Source organism: Orcinus orca, chromosome 2 (genome assembly GCF_937001465.1).
Source record: "Orcinus orca chromosome 2, mOrcOrc1.1, whole genome shotgun sequence".
Taxonomy (NCBI): Eukaryota; Metazoa; Chordata; class Mammalia; order Artiodactyla; family Delphinidae; genus Orcinus; species Orcinus orca.
The window spans coordinates 17,681,914-17,696,544 of NC_064560.1; the positions used below are offsets into that span (position 1 = coordinate 17,681,914).

The 14,631-nt window shown below is 38.9% G+C and overlaps 1 protein-coding gene across 24 annotated transcripts in view; it reads right to left on the bottom strand.

Moving 5' to 3' along the window:
• Positions 1-14,631, bottom strand: part of PARD3 (par-3 family cell polarity regulator) — a 677,665-nt gene that overhangs the window by 168,201 nt on the left and 494,833 nt on the right. The window contains exon 23 of one of the 24 annotated variants that reach the window (XM_049705525.1): positions 4,236-4,803. The exons of 22 other annotated variants lie outside the window; for them this stretch is intronic. In XM_049705525.1, coding sequence (XP_049561482.1) covers positions 4,722-4,803 — 82 coding nt within the window. In that variant the 3' untranslated portion in view covers positions 4,236-4,721. Of the gene's footprint in view, positions 1-4,235; positions 4,810-14,631 lie in introns of those variants that run through there. One more of the 24 variants, XM_049705524.1, reaches the window with a different exon arrangement.

Here is a 14,631-nt window from a genome sequence, read left to right on the forward strand (position 1 = left end):
TCAATGGCCAGTCCCACTTCCACAATGCAGATGTCAGGAGGGTGACAAACTCCCTCAGTCCCAAATATCTCCCACACATATGGGGCCAGAACAAAGAAACCGGCAGCCAACACTTGGTTTAGACTAAGAAAGAGAAATATGGGGGGAAAAAGGATGTGTAATTTTAAGGGAAAACATAAGAAAATATTTTCAAAATCAGAAAAAGTGCTCTTAAAAAGCGAGGCCATGCCAAACACTTTCAGTTTTCTCTATCTGGGAAACAGGAGTCCAGGCAAGAGATGTTCACTCCCCACCTCTTACAAGAAAGATTGAGTAACTAATGAAATGGAGAAAAAAAATTAAAAAATAACAGATACACCGTTTCAAGTTAATTAAAGCCTAAACAGGATTTTCTTTCCAACTCTTAATAACTGCATTATACGACCACGAACATAGATTTTTTAATATACGGAACTTCAGAATAGAAATTTAACTTTGACATACTTTTTTAACTGATAAAACTTTAATATTATTGTAATTTTAGAGATAATATAATCCCAACATCTCCTCACTATTTCTTTTTTTTCAAAATTATATAATTTATTCACATAGCTCAAAAAGCAGAAAAATCATTCTTATTTTTTATGCAAATGCAGCATATAACTCCCTGTTCTACACCTTATTTTTCTCACTTATTGATGTGTCTTAGAGTCCTTCCCTATTAGTACCTTTTTTAAAAAAATAGCAGGTTCTTATTAGTCATCAATTTTATACACATCAGTGTATACATGTCAATCCCAATCCCCCAATTCATCACACCACCACCACCGCCCCCAACCGTGGCTTTCCTCCCTTGGTGTCCATACGTTTGTCCTCTACATCTGTGTCTCAATTTCTGCCCTGCAGACCGGTTCATCTGTACCATTTTTCTAGGCTCTACATATATGCGTTAATATACGATATTTGTTTTTCTCTTTCTGAATTACCTCACTCTGTATGACAGTCTCTAGATCCATCCACGTCTCTACAAATGACCCAGTTTCGTTCCTTTTTGTGGCTGAGTAACATTCCATTGTATATATGTACCACATCTTCCTTATCCATTTGTCTGTCGATGGGCATTTAGATTACTTCCATGACCGGGCTATCGTAAATAGTGCTGCAATGAACACTGGGGTGCATGTGTCTTTTTGAATTGTGGTTTTCTCTGGGTATATGCCCAGTAGTGGGATTGCTGGGTCATATGGTAGTTCTATTTTTAGTTTTTTAAGGAACCTCCATACTGTTCCCCATAGTGGCCATATCAGTTTACATTCCCACCAACAGTGCAAGAGGGTTCCCCTTTCTCCACACCCTCTCCAGCATCTGTTGTTTGTAGATTTTCTGATGATGCCCATTCTAACTGGTGTGAGGTGATATACCTCATTGTAGTTTTGATTTGCATTTCTCTAATAATTAGTGATGTTGAGCAGCTTTTCATGTGCTTCTTGGCCATCTGTATGTCTTCTATGGAGAAATGTCTATTTAGGTCTTCTGCCCATTTTTGGATTGGGTTGTTTGTTTTTTAAAATTGAACTGCATGAGCTGTTTATATATTCTGGAGATTAATCCTTTGTCCGATGATTCGTTTGCAAATATTTTCTCCCACTCTGAGGGTTGTCTTTTTGTCTTGTTTATGGTATCCTTTGCTGTGCAAAAGCTTTGAAGTTTCATTAGGTCCTATTTGTTTATTTTTGTTTTTATTTCCATTACTCTAGGAGGTGGATCAAAAAAGATCTCGCTGTGATTTATGTCAAAGAGTGTTCTTCCTATGTTTTCCTCTAAGAGTTTTATAGTGTCTGGTCTTACATTTAGGTCTCTAATCCATTTTGAGTTTATTTTTGTGTATGGTGAAAGGGAATGTTCTAATTTCATTCTTTTACGTGTAGCTGTCCAGTTTTCCCAGCACCATTTATTGAAGACACTCTCTTTTCTCCATTGTATATCCTTGCCTCCTTTGTCATAGACTAGTTGACCATAGGTGCGTGGGTTTATCTCTGGGCTTTCTATCTTCTTCCATTGATCTATATTTCTGTTTTAGTGCCAGTACCATATTGCCTTGATTACTGTAGCTTTGTAGTATAGTCTGAAGCCAGGGAGTCTGATTCCTCCAGCTCCGTTTCTTTCCCTCAAGACTGCTTTGGCTATTCAGGGTCTTTTGTGTCTCCATACAAATTTTAAGACTTTTTGTTCTAGTTTTGTAAAAAATGCCATTGGTAATTTGATAGGGATTGCATTGAATCTGTAGATTGCTCTGGGTAGTATAGTCATTTTCACAATATTGATTCTTCCAATCCAAGAACATGGTATATCTCTCCATCTGTTGGTATCATCTTTAATTTCTTACATCAGTGTCTTATAGTTTTCTGCATACAGGTCTTTTTTCTCTCTAGGTAGGTTTATTCCTAGGTATTTTATTCTTTTTGTTGCAGTGGTAAATGGGAGTGTTTCCTTAATTTCTCTTTCAGATTTTCCATCATTAGTGTATAGGAATGCACGAGATTTCTGTGCATTAATTTTGTATCCTGCAACTTTACCAAATTCATTGATTAGCTCTAGTAGTTTTCTGGTGGCATCTTTAGGATTCTCTGTGTATAGTATCATGTCATCTGCAAACAGTGACAGTTTTACTTCTTCTTTTCCAATATGTATTCCTTTTATTTCTTTTTCTTCTCTGATTGCCGTGGCTAGGGCTTCCAAAACTATGTTGAATAATAGTGGTGAGAGTGGACATCCTTGTCTTTTTTCTGATCTTAGAGGAAATGCTTTCAGTTTTTCACCATTGAGAATGATGTTTGCTGTGGGTTTTTCTTGTTTCTTGAGGTAGGTTTGTATAGCTATAAACTTCCCTCTTAGTAATGCTTTTGCTGCATCTCATAGGTTTTGGATCATCTTGTTTTCATTGTAATTTGTCTCTAGGTATTTTTTGATTTCCTCTTTGATTTCTTCAGAGATCTCTTGATTATTTAGTAACGTAGTGTTTAGCCTCCATGTGTTTGTGTTTTTTACGTTCTTTCCACTGTAATTCATTTCTAATCTCATAGCATTGTGGTCAGAAAAGAAGCTTGATATGATTTCAATTTTCTTAAATTTACTGAGGCTTGATTTTGACCCAAGTTGTGATCTATGCTGAAGAATGTTTGGCGCACACTTGAGAAGAAAGTGTAATCTGCTGTTTTTGGATGGAATGTCCTATAAATATCAATTAAATCTATCTGGTCATTTGTGTCATTTAAAGCTTCTGTTTCCTTATTTATTTTCATTTTGGATGATCTGTCCATTGGTGTAAGTGCTAAATGGTGTTAAAGGTGTTAAAGTCCCCCACTATTACTGTGTTACCGTCGATTTCCTCTTTTAGAGCTGTTAGCAGTTGCCTTATGTATTGAGGTGCTCCTATGTTGGGTGCATATAGATTTATAATTGTTATATCTTCTTCTTGGATTGATCCCTTGATCATTATGTAGTGTCCTTCCTTGTCTCTTGTAACATTCTTTATTTTAAAGTCTATTTTATCCGATATGAGTATTGCTACTCCAGCTTTCTTTTGATTTCCACTTGCATGGAATATCTTTTTCCATCCCCTCACTTTCAGTCTGTATGTGCCCCTAGGTCTAAAGTAGGTCTCTTGTAGACAGCATATAGATGGGTCTTGTTTTTGTATCCATTCAGCGAGCCTGTGTCTTTTGGTGGGAGCATTTAATCCATTCACATTTAAGGTAATTATCGATATATATCTTCCTATGACCATTTTCTTAATTGTTTTGGGTTTGTTTTTCTAGGTCCTTTTCTTCTCCTGTGTTTCCTACTTAGAGAAGTTCCTTCAGCATTTGTTGTAGAGCTGGTTTGGTGGTGCTGAATTCTCTTAGCTTTTGCTTGTCTGTAAAGCTTTTGATTTCTCCATTGAATCTGAATGAGATCTTTGCCGGGTAGAGTAATCTTGGTTGTAGGTTCTTCCCTTTCATCACTTTAAGTATATCATGCCACTCCCTTCTGGCTTGGAGAGTTTCTGCTGAGAAATCAGCTGTTAACCTTATGGGAGTTCCCTTGTATGTTATTTGTCGTTTTTCCCTTGCTGCTTTCAATAATTTTTCTTTGTCTTTAATTTCTGCCAATTTGATTACTATGTGTCTCGGTGTGTTTCTCGTTGGGTTTATCCTGCCTGGGACTCTCTGTGCTTCCTGGACTTGGGTGGCTATTTCCTTTCCCATGTTAGGGAAGTTTTCGAATAATCTCTTCAAATATTTTCTCCGGTCCTTTCTCTCTCTCTTCTCCTTCTGGGACCCCTAAAATGCGAACGTTGTTGCCTTTAATGTTGTCCCAGAGGTCTCTTAGGCTGTCTTCATTTCTTTTCATTCTTTTTTCTTTATTCTGTTCTGCAGCAGTGAATTCCACCATTCTGTCTTCCAGGTCACTTATCCGTTCTTCTGCCTCAGTTATTCTGCTATTGATTCCTTCTAGTGTATTTTTCAATTCATTTCAGTTATTGTATTGTTCATCTCTGTTCTTTAATTCTTCTAGGTCTTTATTAATCATTTCTTGCATCTTCTTGATCTTTGCCTCCATTTTTTTCCCGAGGTCCTGGATCATCTTCACTATCATTATTCTGAATTCTTTTTCTGGAAGGTTGCCTATCTCCACTTCATTTAGTTGTTTTTCTGGGGTTTTATCTTGTTCCTTCATCTGGTACATAGCCCTCTGCCTTTTCATCTTGTCTCTCTTTCTGTGAATGTGGTTTTTGTTCCACAAGCTGCAGGATTGTAGTTCTTCTTGCTTCTGCTGTCTGCCCTGTAACTTTGACATATTTTAAAAGGGAACGAGATCTTCATTAGAAGTAGAGATGAGTATTTCAAAAAATAACCCAAAATAACAGAAACATTCCGACATTTCTAAATTTGTTTACTTACATACTTCACCTAATGAGAGAAAAGACTCAAAATAAGAACATTTAAATTAAATAGAACAACTTTTTATTGAAGGTGAAGAACGTTTAAATTAAATCAAACAACTTTTTATTGAAGGTCACGTGCACTCTGAAAGAATATTGGTGAATTGCTCAACTCTGATAGACAGTTTCTTTGGTCCAATATCACTCTGAGGCTAGCAGCCCAATGAGCCCTGAGAGAGAGAGGAAATAGAGTCTAGGAGGGGAGCTGTCCAGATTCAACAGAGGGGCACTCCAGGGCGTCTGTCTGTAACAGCCTAGGGGAACATCAACCTTTAGCCAATGGTCAGGTGAAGAGGTGGCAGAGGCTGAGGATGAGACAGACTGAGCGAAGTGGGAGGATTTTGTACCTTCAGATGGTAACCCGTAGGGCAAACACCAAAGTGTTTCGAACTTGGGATTTGCCTTAAATAGAAATGTCCTACCATCTTTTGATAATACTATTTGAAAATGAAGAACATTTTTAGAGTTTAAAAATATTTAATTGATAAAATACAAGTACATATTTAGATTCACAAGAAACTGTAGTAGGACCGGACTTCCCTGGTGGTCCAGTGGTTAAGACTGCAGCCAAAAAATAAAAACAAAAAATACCTTACGGACTTCCCTGTTCGTGCAGTGGTTCAGAATCTGCCTACCAATGCAGGGGACACAGGTTGGAACCCTGGTCCGGGAAGATCCCACGTGCCACAGAAAAACTAAGCCCGTGCGCCATAACTACTGAGCCTGCGCTCTAGAGCCCGGAGCCACAACTACTGAGCCTGCATGCCACAACTACTGAAGCCCACGTGCCTAGAGCCCATGCTCTGCAAAAAGAGAAGCCACCACAATGAGAAGCCCGCACACCGCAACGAAGAGTAGCCACAGCTCACTTCAACAAGAGAAAGCCCGCGCGTGGCAACAAAGACCCAATGAAGCCAAAAAGAAAAAGAAAAAAATAAAAAAGAAATCATAGTAGGACAGATCACAGTACATTTTAAGTTCTTGAAAGAGAGTAGGAAATGGATAGATAAAAACTGCAGCTAATAATCAATCAAGCACTTTCTGTGACAGGCATTATTCTCAGTCCTTCCTGTGTGTTATCTCGTTTACTTCCCTGAGACCGTTTAAGGCATTATTATTATTTCCTTTTACACATGAGAAAACTGAGGCTAGGGCAGTTCAGCAATTTGACCAAGATAAATCCATGAAATGAAATATTGCTGCCATTTAAAAAAATGCTTTTGTAAGAGAATACTTGTTTGTGACATATTAAGTAAAAAGTCAGGTTTCTAAAAAGCTATGTCGTATGACTCTATTTTTAGTTGTGTATAAGTACACATATGCAGATAGCAGTCTGTGTGTGTATACTTCAAAATGTTAAAAATTATTGGCTCGGGGTGAGATCTTCAATTTTTCTGTATTTTCTAAGTTTTATATGAAAAAGTTCTACTTTCATAGGAAGATAGTTTTCAGGTTCATGAAAGGAATCATACCATTACTGTGTGTTATTCCATGTTAACAACTTCTAGAAGCTCTCCATGTTATACTATTGAAGAATAATTTTTAGAAGGCATGCAAGAAGGGTTTAGGGGCTTCCCTGGTGGCGCAGCGGTTGAAAGTCCGCCTGCCAATGTAGGGGACACGGGTTCGTGCCCCGGTCCGGGAAGATCCCACATGCCGCGGAGCGGCTGGGCCCGTGAGCCATGGCCGCTGAGCCTGCACGTCCGGAGCCTGTGCTCCGCAACGGGAGAGGCCACAACAGTGAGAGGCCCGCGTACTGCAAAAAAAAAAAAAAAAAAAAAAGAAAAAGAAGAGTTTAAAGCAAAATCTTTGATAAATAGCCTTTGATATATAGCCACCTGGAGGTAAGGTAGGATTTTTAGATTTGGTGACAAGGAGGTGCTTTGAAAACCAGCAAAAGGATGCATCATAAGGAGAGGGCTTGCTCTGGTCCTGATGGGGATGGTCTTCTCGGTGGCCCAGCCAGGAGTCAGTCACCCACCCCCACTCCCAGCAGGATTTTTGGGAAGTGAGAATGCTTACCGAGCAAGGGGCAGGGAGCCCACACCCCACATACAGACAGACATACAAACATATAAACATACACACAAATAGACATGCATGCAAACATCCACAGCACACACAGTACATACATGAAACACACATGCAAACAGAAACCCACAGAAACACATTCTAAACAAGCATAAACATACCCCGTACCTGCATACATACATGAAACACACGCACATACGCATATCCATTAGCACCTGCTGCTTGCCAGCCACCGTGTGGGAGCTTACAGACGCACGACAGGCCCGAGGAGGCCGTGGGGTGGGCTTGGGAGGCCTGGCCGGAACACTTGCGTCCAGGCCGGCCTCGCTAGAAGTTGAGCAGAGCGTCCAGAGCTCCATCAACAAGGAAGAAATGAAGAAAAGAACCAAACAGAAGAGTGGGAAGCAACCCCAAGTCGGTTGAAGGATGGAGGGAGTAGGGGGGTAGGGTGAGCACCTGATACAGAGCCGGTCACGTGCCTCGGCCCATGTGCAGTGAAGGGACACCCAGATGGCTGAGCGAGAACCTGTAACAGACTGAAAATGGACAGAGCCGAGGGCGCCACGATCCCCGGCCGGCAGAAGTAGCAAGGACAGCATGGGATTCAGAGGAAATAGACCTGGACTTCCCAGGCCAGATCATCTTACCAGGTTCTCAATAAAAAGGATGGTAAACATGCAAATCACACATGCACTGTTTACTCACAAACAGCTGTGTCTGCTTAATTTAACTTTGAAGGAAATCTGGTTATGACTCTCAAGATTGTGCATTTTGAGTTCTTTTTTAAAAATCTCTTCTCACTTGAAGTCCAGTTAGACTCTTACTTGGATGGTGCTTATAAAAATATATTTATATCTAAATTCAGGACTATTCCAATAACCCTCTGGCATGGTGAGATATATCTACTTTTCAAAGCTGCTGTCATAGCCATCTTTGAACTAATTCATCTACTCAACATAATTCTACAGGTTGCAATAGAGGTCAACAGGCAGGGGTAATTATAACAGTATGATACAACCCACAGGTAGGGATTTGTGTTTTTCAGTATGCTTTCACATATATACTTTATTTGATGAATATATATTTCTTCTGTAACTGGCAAACCAGGAATGATTATCCCTGTTTTCTAAATCTGTAAAAAGGATACAACCCACAGGTAGGGATTTGTGTTTTTCAGTATGCTTTCACATATATACTTTATTTGATGAATATATATTTCTTCTGTAACTGGCAAACCAGGAATGATTATCCCTGTTTTCTAAATCTGTAAAAAGGATACAACCCACAGGTAGGGATTTGTGTTTTTCAGTATGCTTTCACATATATACTCTATTTGATGAATATATATTTCTTCTGTAACTGGCAAACCAGAAATGATTATCCCTGGTTTATAAATCTGTAAAAAGGATAAAACACACAGGTAGGGAATTGTGTTTTTAAGTATGCTTTCACATATATACTCTATTTGATGAATATATATTTCTTCTGTAACTGGCAAACCAGGAATGATTATCCCTGTTTTATAAATCTGTAAAAAGGATACAACACACAGGTAGGGATTTGTGTTTTTAAGTATGCTTTCACATATATACTTTATTTATTTATTTTTTTATATTTTTATTTTTTTCGGTACGCGGGCCTCTCACTGTTGTGGCCTCTCCCGCTGCGGAGCACAGGCTCTGGACGCGCAGGCTCAGCGGCCATGGCTCACAGGCCCAGCCGCTCCGCGGCACGTGGGATCTTCCTGGACCAGGGCACGAACCCGTGTCCCCTGCATCGGCAGGCGGACTCTCAACCACTGTACCACCAGGGAAGCCCTATATACTTTATCTGATGAATATATATTTCTTCTGTAACTGGCAAACCAGGAATGATTATCCCTGTTTTATAAATCTGTAAAAAGGCTACTCATGATCAGGACTCATCCAAGGCTGGGCCTCTACACAGGGCAGCAGGCCCCCAGCCCGCACGTTTCCTGCCCCCGTGTCAGGTATTCCTGCCATGGTACCAAGACTTTCTTAACTGGAAAGGTGGGGTGAGGCTTCTTCCACAGCCCCACCCCTCTGTTCCCACTTCTGTAAAACAGGAGGCTGTTAAATCAAGTTCCTTCCTGCTCTGAAATGGTAGAAATCTCTGATTCTAAATGAGGGTTTTTAACATAAAATTTAATGAAAACCAATATTTCATCGCCCACAAAAGCAACAGTATGGCTGTCAAACCATCACTGCCCCTCGACTCTGGAAACCAAGAGATGATTACCGCTTTAAGAGCCTTGTTAAAAAGTGTGCACATTAAAAATAATTTACAGAACCAATTCTCCGTTTTGCAGCCACAGTTTAAGAAACGGAAATTTGTATCTGCCTTTCTATCTTGTTAATTCCCGTGTTATGTTGGTGTTACTAATAACATAAAATTTTAAAAATTTATGTTACACATAGAGCCAATTATAATTATCTAGTGAGAAAACAATTTTATATGGGAATCTAAAAATAATCTATTTTACCACTGTAACAGATCACACACGTTATGAAATAAATTCTATCGCCAATTAATGTTACAGTGGTTCATCTAACGACAGTCCAAGTTTGAAAAGCTCTCATTCCAGCAGATGCCAACATTTATAATACCATACTCAGGACACACTAGAGAGATACAAAATTGTTATCATGCATATGTGACATATGCCCACTATGTCACAGTCAGGGATTATCTCACTTTATTTACTCCATAGTTTAGCCAGCAGTTTATACAGATTAAATTCCATTTAAAATTAAGTCCAGGAAGTCCAGAAATTTATAATGTGCTAAAACAGAATGCTTATTCAAGTAACTGTACTTCTCACTGAATTTTCAAGATCTACTTATTAGAAGGCTTTTTATCATAATACAGTTTTTAAAAAATTTATGGAAGTATATTTGATTTGCAATATTGTGTTAATTTCTGTTGTACAGCAAAGTGACTCAGTTTTATATATATATATATATATATATATATATATATATGTTCTTTTTCATATTCTTTTCCATTATGATTTATTACAGGATATTGAATATAGTTCCCTGTGCTCCACAGTAGGATCTTGTTGTTTATCCATCCTACATATGATAGTTTGCATCTCATAATGTATGTGTGTATATATATATATATATATATATATATATATATATATATATAAATATATAAAATTTTTGTGTGTGTGTGTGGTACGCGGGCATCTCACTGCTGTGGCCTCTCCTGTTGCAGAGCACAGGCTCCAGACACGCAGGCTTAGTGGCCATGGCTCACGGGCCTAGCTGCTCCGCGGCATGTGGGATCTTCCCGGACCGGGGCACGAACCTGTGTCCCCTGCATTGGCAGGCGGACTCTCAACCACTGCGCCACCAGGGAAGCCCCTCATAATATAGTTTTGACATGAGATTTGACTCCACCACCATTAAATATATGTATTTATAATACTGCAAGCAGGCACTGTACCAAATGGTTTACCTGTATTATCTCATTTACCCCACACAACCCTACAAGAGAGTGATTATTATTATTTATTCGTATGTAGCTATTTCATTTTACAGAAGAGGGGAGAGAAGTGCTAAGTTTCCCAAAGTCCCATAGTGTTTAAGTTTGAGAGAAAAAATTCCTTACGTCAGTATATAGTCCTTCAGTGCGGTTGACCAATGAAATTGATGAATGTGCTAATAAGCTTAATATTGTTTCTACCTCACCTCAATTTCAACATTGCAGTACAGTAACAGGACGCTCCTTCAGACAATGTTTAATTACCAGAGCTTTTGCTTAGAATTTGAAATTAATTGGAATAGGACTTTGTTTAGTGTAAACAGACATTTCAAAAGAAGCTGATTAAGGGATAATATGTTTCTTACTCAGGAAACAAAGGAAATCAGCAAAATGTTGTGCCTAGTTAAATACAGTGGCCAGTAGTGTCTGAATAGCTGCACAGGAAGAAAACAGACACTACAGAGATACTGAAGGGTCCCAAAATAACCTAAGCTCTTTGTTTCCTGGTCTTGAATCCAGCATTATCAGTAGAAGAACATATCATTATCACTGGCTTAAGAAATGTACAAAGAAAAAATATATATGCAACTTTATTAACACTGAATTATAGTTATTTTGGGAAAAAAAGTCCTAGCCAAAAAATATACTGTAAGAATGGATTTGTAAAGCAATCCTATTCTGTTCCATGTCATTGACACATTACTGGAAAGTTACAGATAGCTAATTTTTATGAACTGAATTCTCCTTACATGCTGAAGCTAGGCAAAGGAATCTTCTGCAATCAATCAATCAAATCACTAAACAACCTGAAGCCAAAATTTTTTCATTCGTTCATCCTACAGACCCACTTATAAATTCTCTACAAATGTACAACTAGTCCAACTAGTTGTACTAAATTGCAGAAAGATGGCATTTGGAGAATTGGGATTTTAACAATAGAGATAAAGAGGGCTGTATGCATCAGTTCCAGACTGATTTAACAACAACAAAAAAGTACCTGTAATGGGAACTGAGGTAGGGAAATGCTTGATGTACTCTGGGATGGGAAACAGCCTGGAGTGACTAGAGTTTTGACGAGGACAAATACAGAGGGTTAAGACCGTGATGGTTCTCTGGGAGGAGAATGCCACACTAAGAAGTTTGGACTTGATTCTGCAGTCAGGTTCTTGGGGGCAGAAGTGATGCCACCCAGACTAGACTTTAGGACTAGACTTCTGGTAATGCTGACCGGAAGGAACAAAACACAGTCCTCTACATCCTAAAATTCAAAATGTCTGACAGCCGATGAAAAAATTATTAGACATAAGAAGGAGGAGGAAAATGTGACCCAGAACCAGAAGAAAAATCAGTCAATAGAAACAGATCCAGACAGGGCTGTGATGATAGAATTAGAGGCAAAAGGACTTTTTAAAAGCTGATTTAAATACGGTATATATGCTAAAAGATGTAAAGGGAAACACAAACGAGGAGGAGAGAAATGGAAGATACAAATATTCTGCTACCAGATATAAATATTCTGGTACCCAGGAAGCTAGGGAAGCCACGAATTCTTTAAGAATTGACTGATTAGATCAGAAGACAACCTAATCCTGTTATATTACTGCAATGCTATACACAGGAATTAGTGGTTATGATTCAGAAGAATTTGTACATTGAGCCCTTTATATAGATGAGGAAAGCACAAAGTCATTCTACTTTAAGCCCTATCTAAAAAAACATGTTATTGCTAAGTATTACTAAACTCCCACGTTTTACATTCTTCCTGTGTTACGAACACCATTCAAAAGAACGTAACCTGTCCTGTGTACCCACAACCAACTGACTTAGGGTAGTTTTATAACATTTCAGGCATCCTCAACCGTACTATGTACCTTCTATTCTGGGTCATTTTACATACTGGTTGCCTATGACTCTTTGGTGCAACAAATTTCCAATGACTAATGCTTCATAATCCACACCTTATCTCTTAAGATGGGTGTTTATATCACCAAGAGCTTGGAAAATGGATCAATTCGAAATAAAACGCTTTGCTAACAACTTTCATGGTTCACTGGCAGAGAAAAGAAGGCTTATTAGCTTGGCACTCTAGATATGGCCTTGGCCATATGGTAAAAAACATACCAGATTTTTAAAAAGTCAATCAAACCATTCTGGTCTAGCTATTAGAATAAACAGCACGGTCCATAAAACCGGTTGTGTTATTTAAATCCGTCTGTTATTCTCCCAAAAGACTAGAAGAGCATTACTATCAGAGGCTGAACGTGTAGTTCTCTTTTACCCCCAATAGTTGCTAGCACAGATCATGATGGATGGTTATAAAGAACGAATTTTCTAAATATAAAAATCAGGACACAGCTGACATATGGTCCAACAATGGGACAAAAAAATTTAAATACAGTGGAGTTTAACGAGGCTTACAGAGGTTAAATAACTTGCCAAACATCCAAGTAAGTGGCAGAGCCAAGATCTAAATCTAAAACCACATCAGCGGACAATGTCACCTGCTGTGCTTCCTCAGACCTGCATTCACGTGCAGAAGGAACAAAGGCTGCAAAGCAGGGCAGGCAGGTTGAAGATCACAGAGGTAAAGGAGAAGCCTAGAAAAGAGACATCGTCCTCACTACCTCAAAACTTCCCCCCAGAATCGTGAAGAGTCACATGCAAAGAACAGAATGATTGAAATCTACATCTCACCCAAAGCAAGTCATGTCAACTCCAACATATCAAAGTATTTATTTTATCGAAAGGGTTTTCAACAAACATTCCACAGTTAAGCAAGATGTAAAGAGTAGCTCTGGGCAAACAAGGACTTCTAATTTTTTTTTTTTTTTTTTTTGCGGTACACGGGCCTCTCACTGTTGTGGCCTCTCCCATTGCGAAGCACAGGCTCCGGATGCGCAGGCTCAGCGGCCATGGCTCACGGCCCAGCCGCTCCGCGGCATGTGGGATCCTCCCGGACCGGGGCACGAACCCATGTCCCCTGCATCGGCAGGCGGACTCCCAACCACTGCGCCACCAGGGAAGCCCAGGACTTTTAATTTTTAATGGTTGCTAATATCTCCTAACACAGAAGCATTATTTTAATTCTCCATTAGTAAATATTTATATGTTTATTGGTGGCTTATTAAGTTTTTCAGATATTTCTGTAATAGAAATCTGGGACCTGAGGAAAGTCAGCACTATGTTTTCTGGGAAATATTAAAAAAGGTAAAAAAAGGTTCCCATCCAATGAAAATATTTATAATTTTCAACACACATACATTTACCAAATTTTGAAGCACACAAATTTTTATTTCTTAACATGAAGCAATTTTTGCTCAGCCTCAAAACTGGTACAGCTGGTGAAAGTTAATATGTAATGTATACAAGTTGTTTAACATGCCTATATGCGACAGACATAGAGTATTCCATAATTAATCTGGAAAAATGAAAATATCTATCTATTCATGTATTCATATATGTTTTCATTGCTAGCAATAGCTTGTCAGAATCTCAGTCTGTGTTGGGGATTCTTCCATGTTTTAGATTAGTGACTTCCAAAAAACCTAGGATTTTCTATGCATTTAAGGAGAGGTGCTTGGAATTTGGGGTTTTAAGAGGTTCCAATCAGATCCTCACACCCCACATGGGCTGTCTCTGGCTGACATCCGTCACAGAGTCAATGGGCAATTTCAGAAGAGGAAGATTGATGGCATAGTCTAAGAAGGCGCCCGAACTATTTACTTCCCGACTTCTGCATGTGGGAAATCAGCCCTTACTCTCAGAACTTAGGAAACAGAAAATTTGCACGTTATTATCAGATATTCAAATGATGAAAGAAAAATGCCTAAACACACACACACACACACACACACACACACACACACACAGAGCTTTGCACAGCCTAGAACCCTTAGCTTTAAGTACAGTTGAAAAAAAAGAAAAGGGTGGATCAATTAGCAGCCCCATGAATGTTGGAAACATCTTAACAGTGTCTCAGAGATGAAAGAGTATCATACAGAATGAGAAAAAGAGGGAAAGTTAAATTACGTCTTCAGTCATAACGAATCGAAGCCCAGAAGGAGGTCTGCAAATCAGCAGGTTCTAATGAAATATTAAGGTAAGTGATTATTGATGAAAAATTA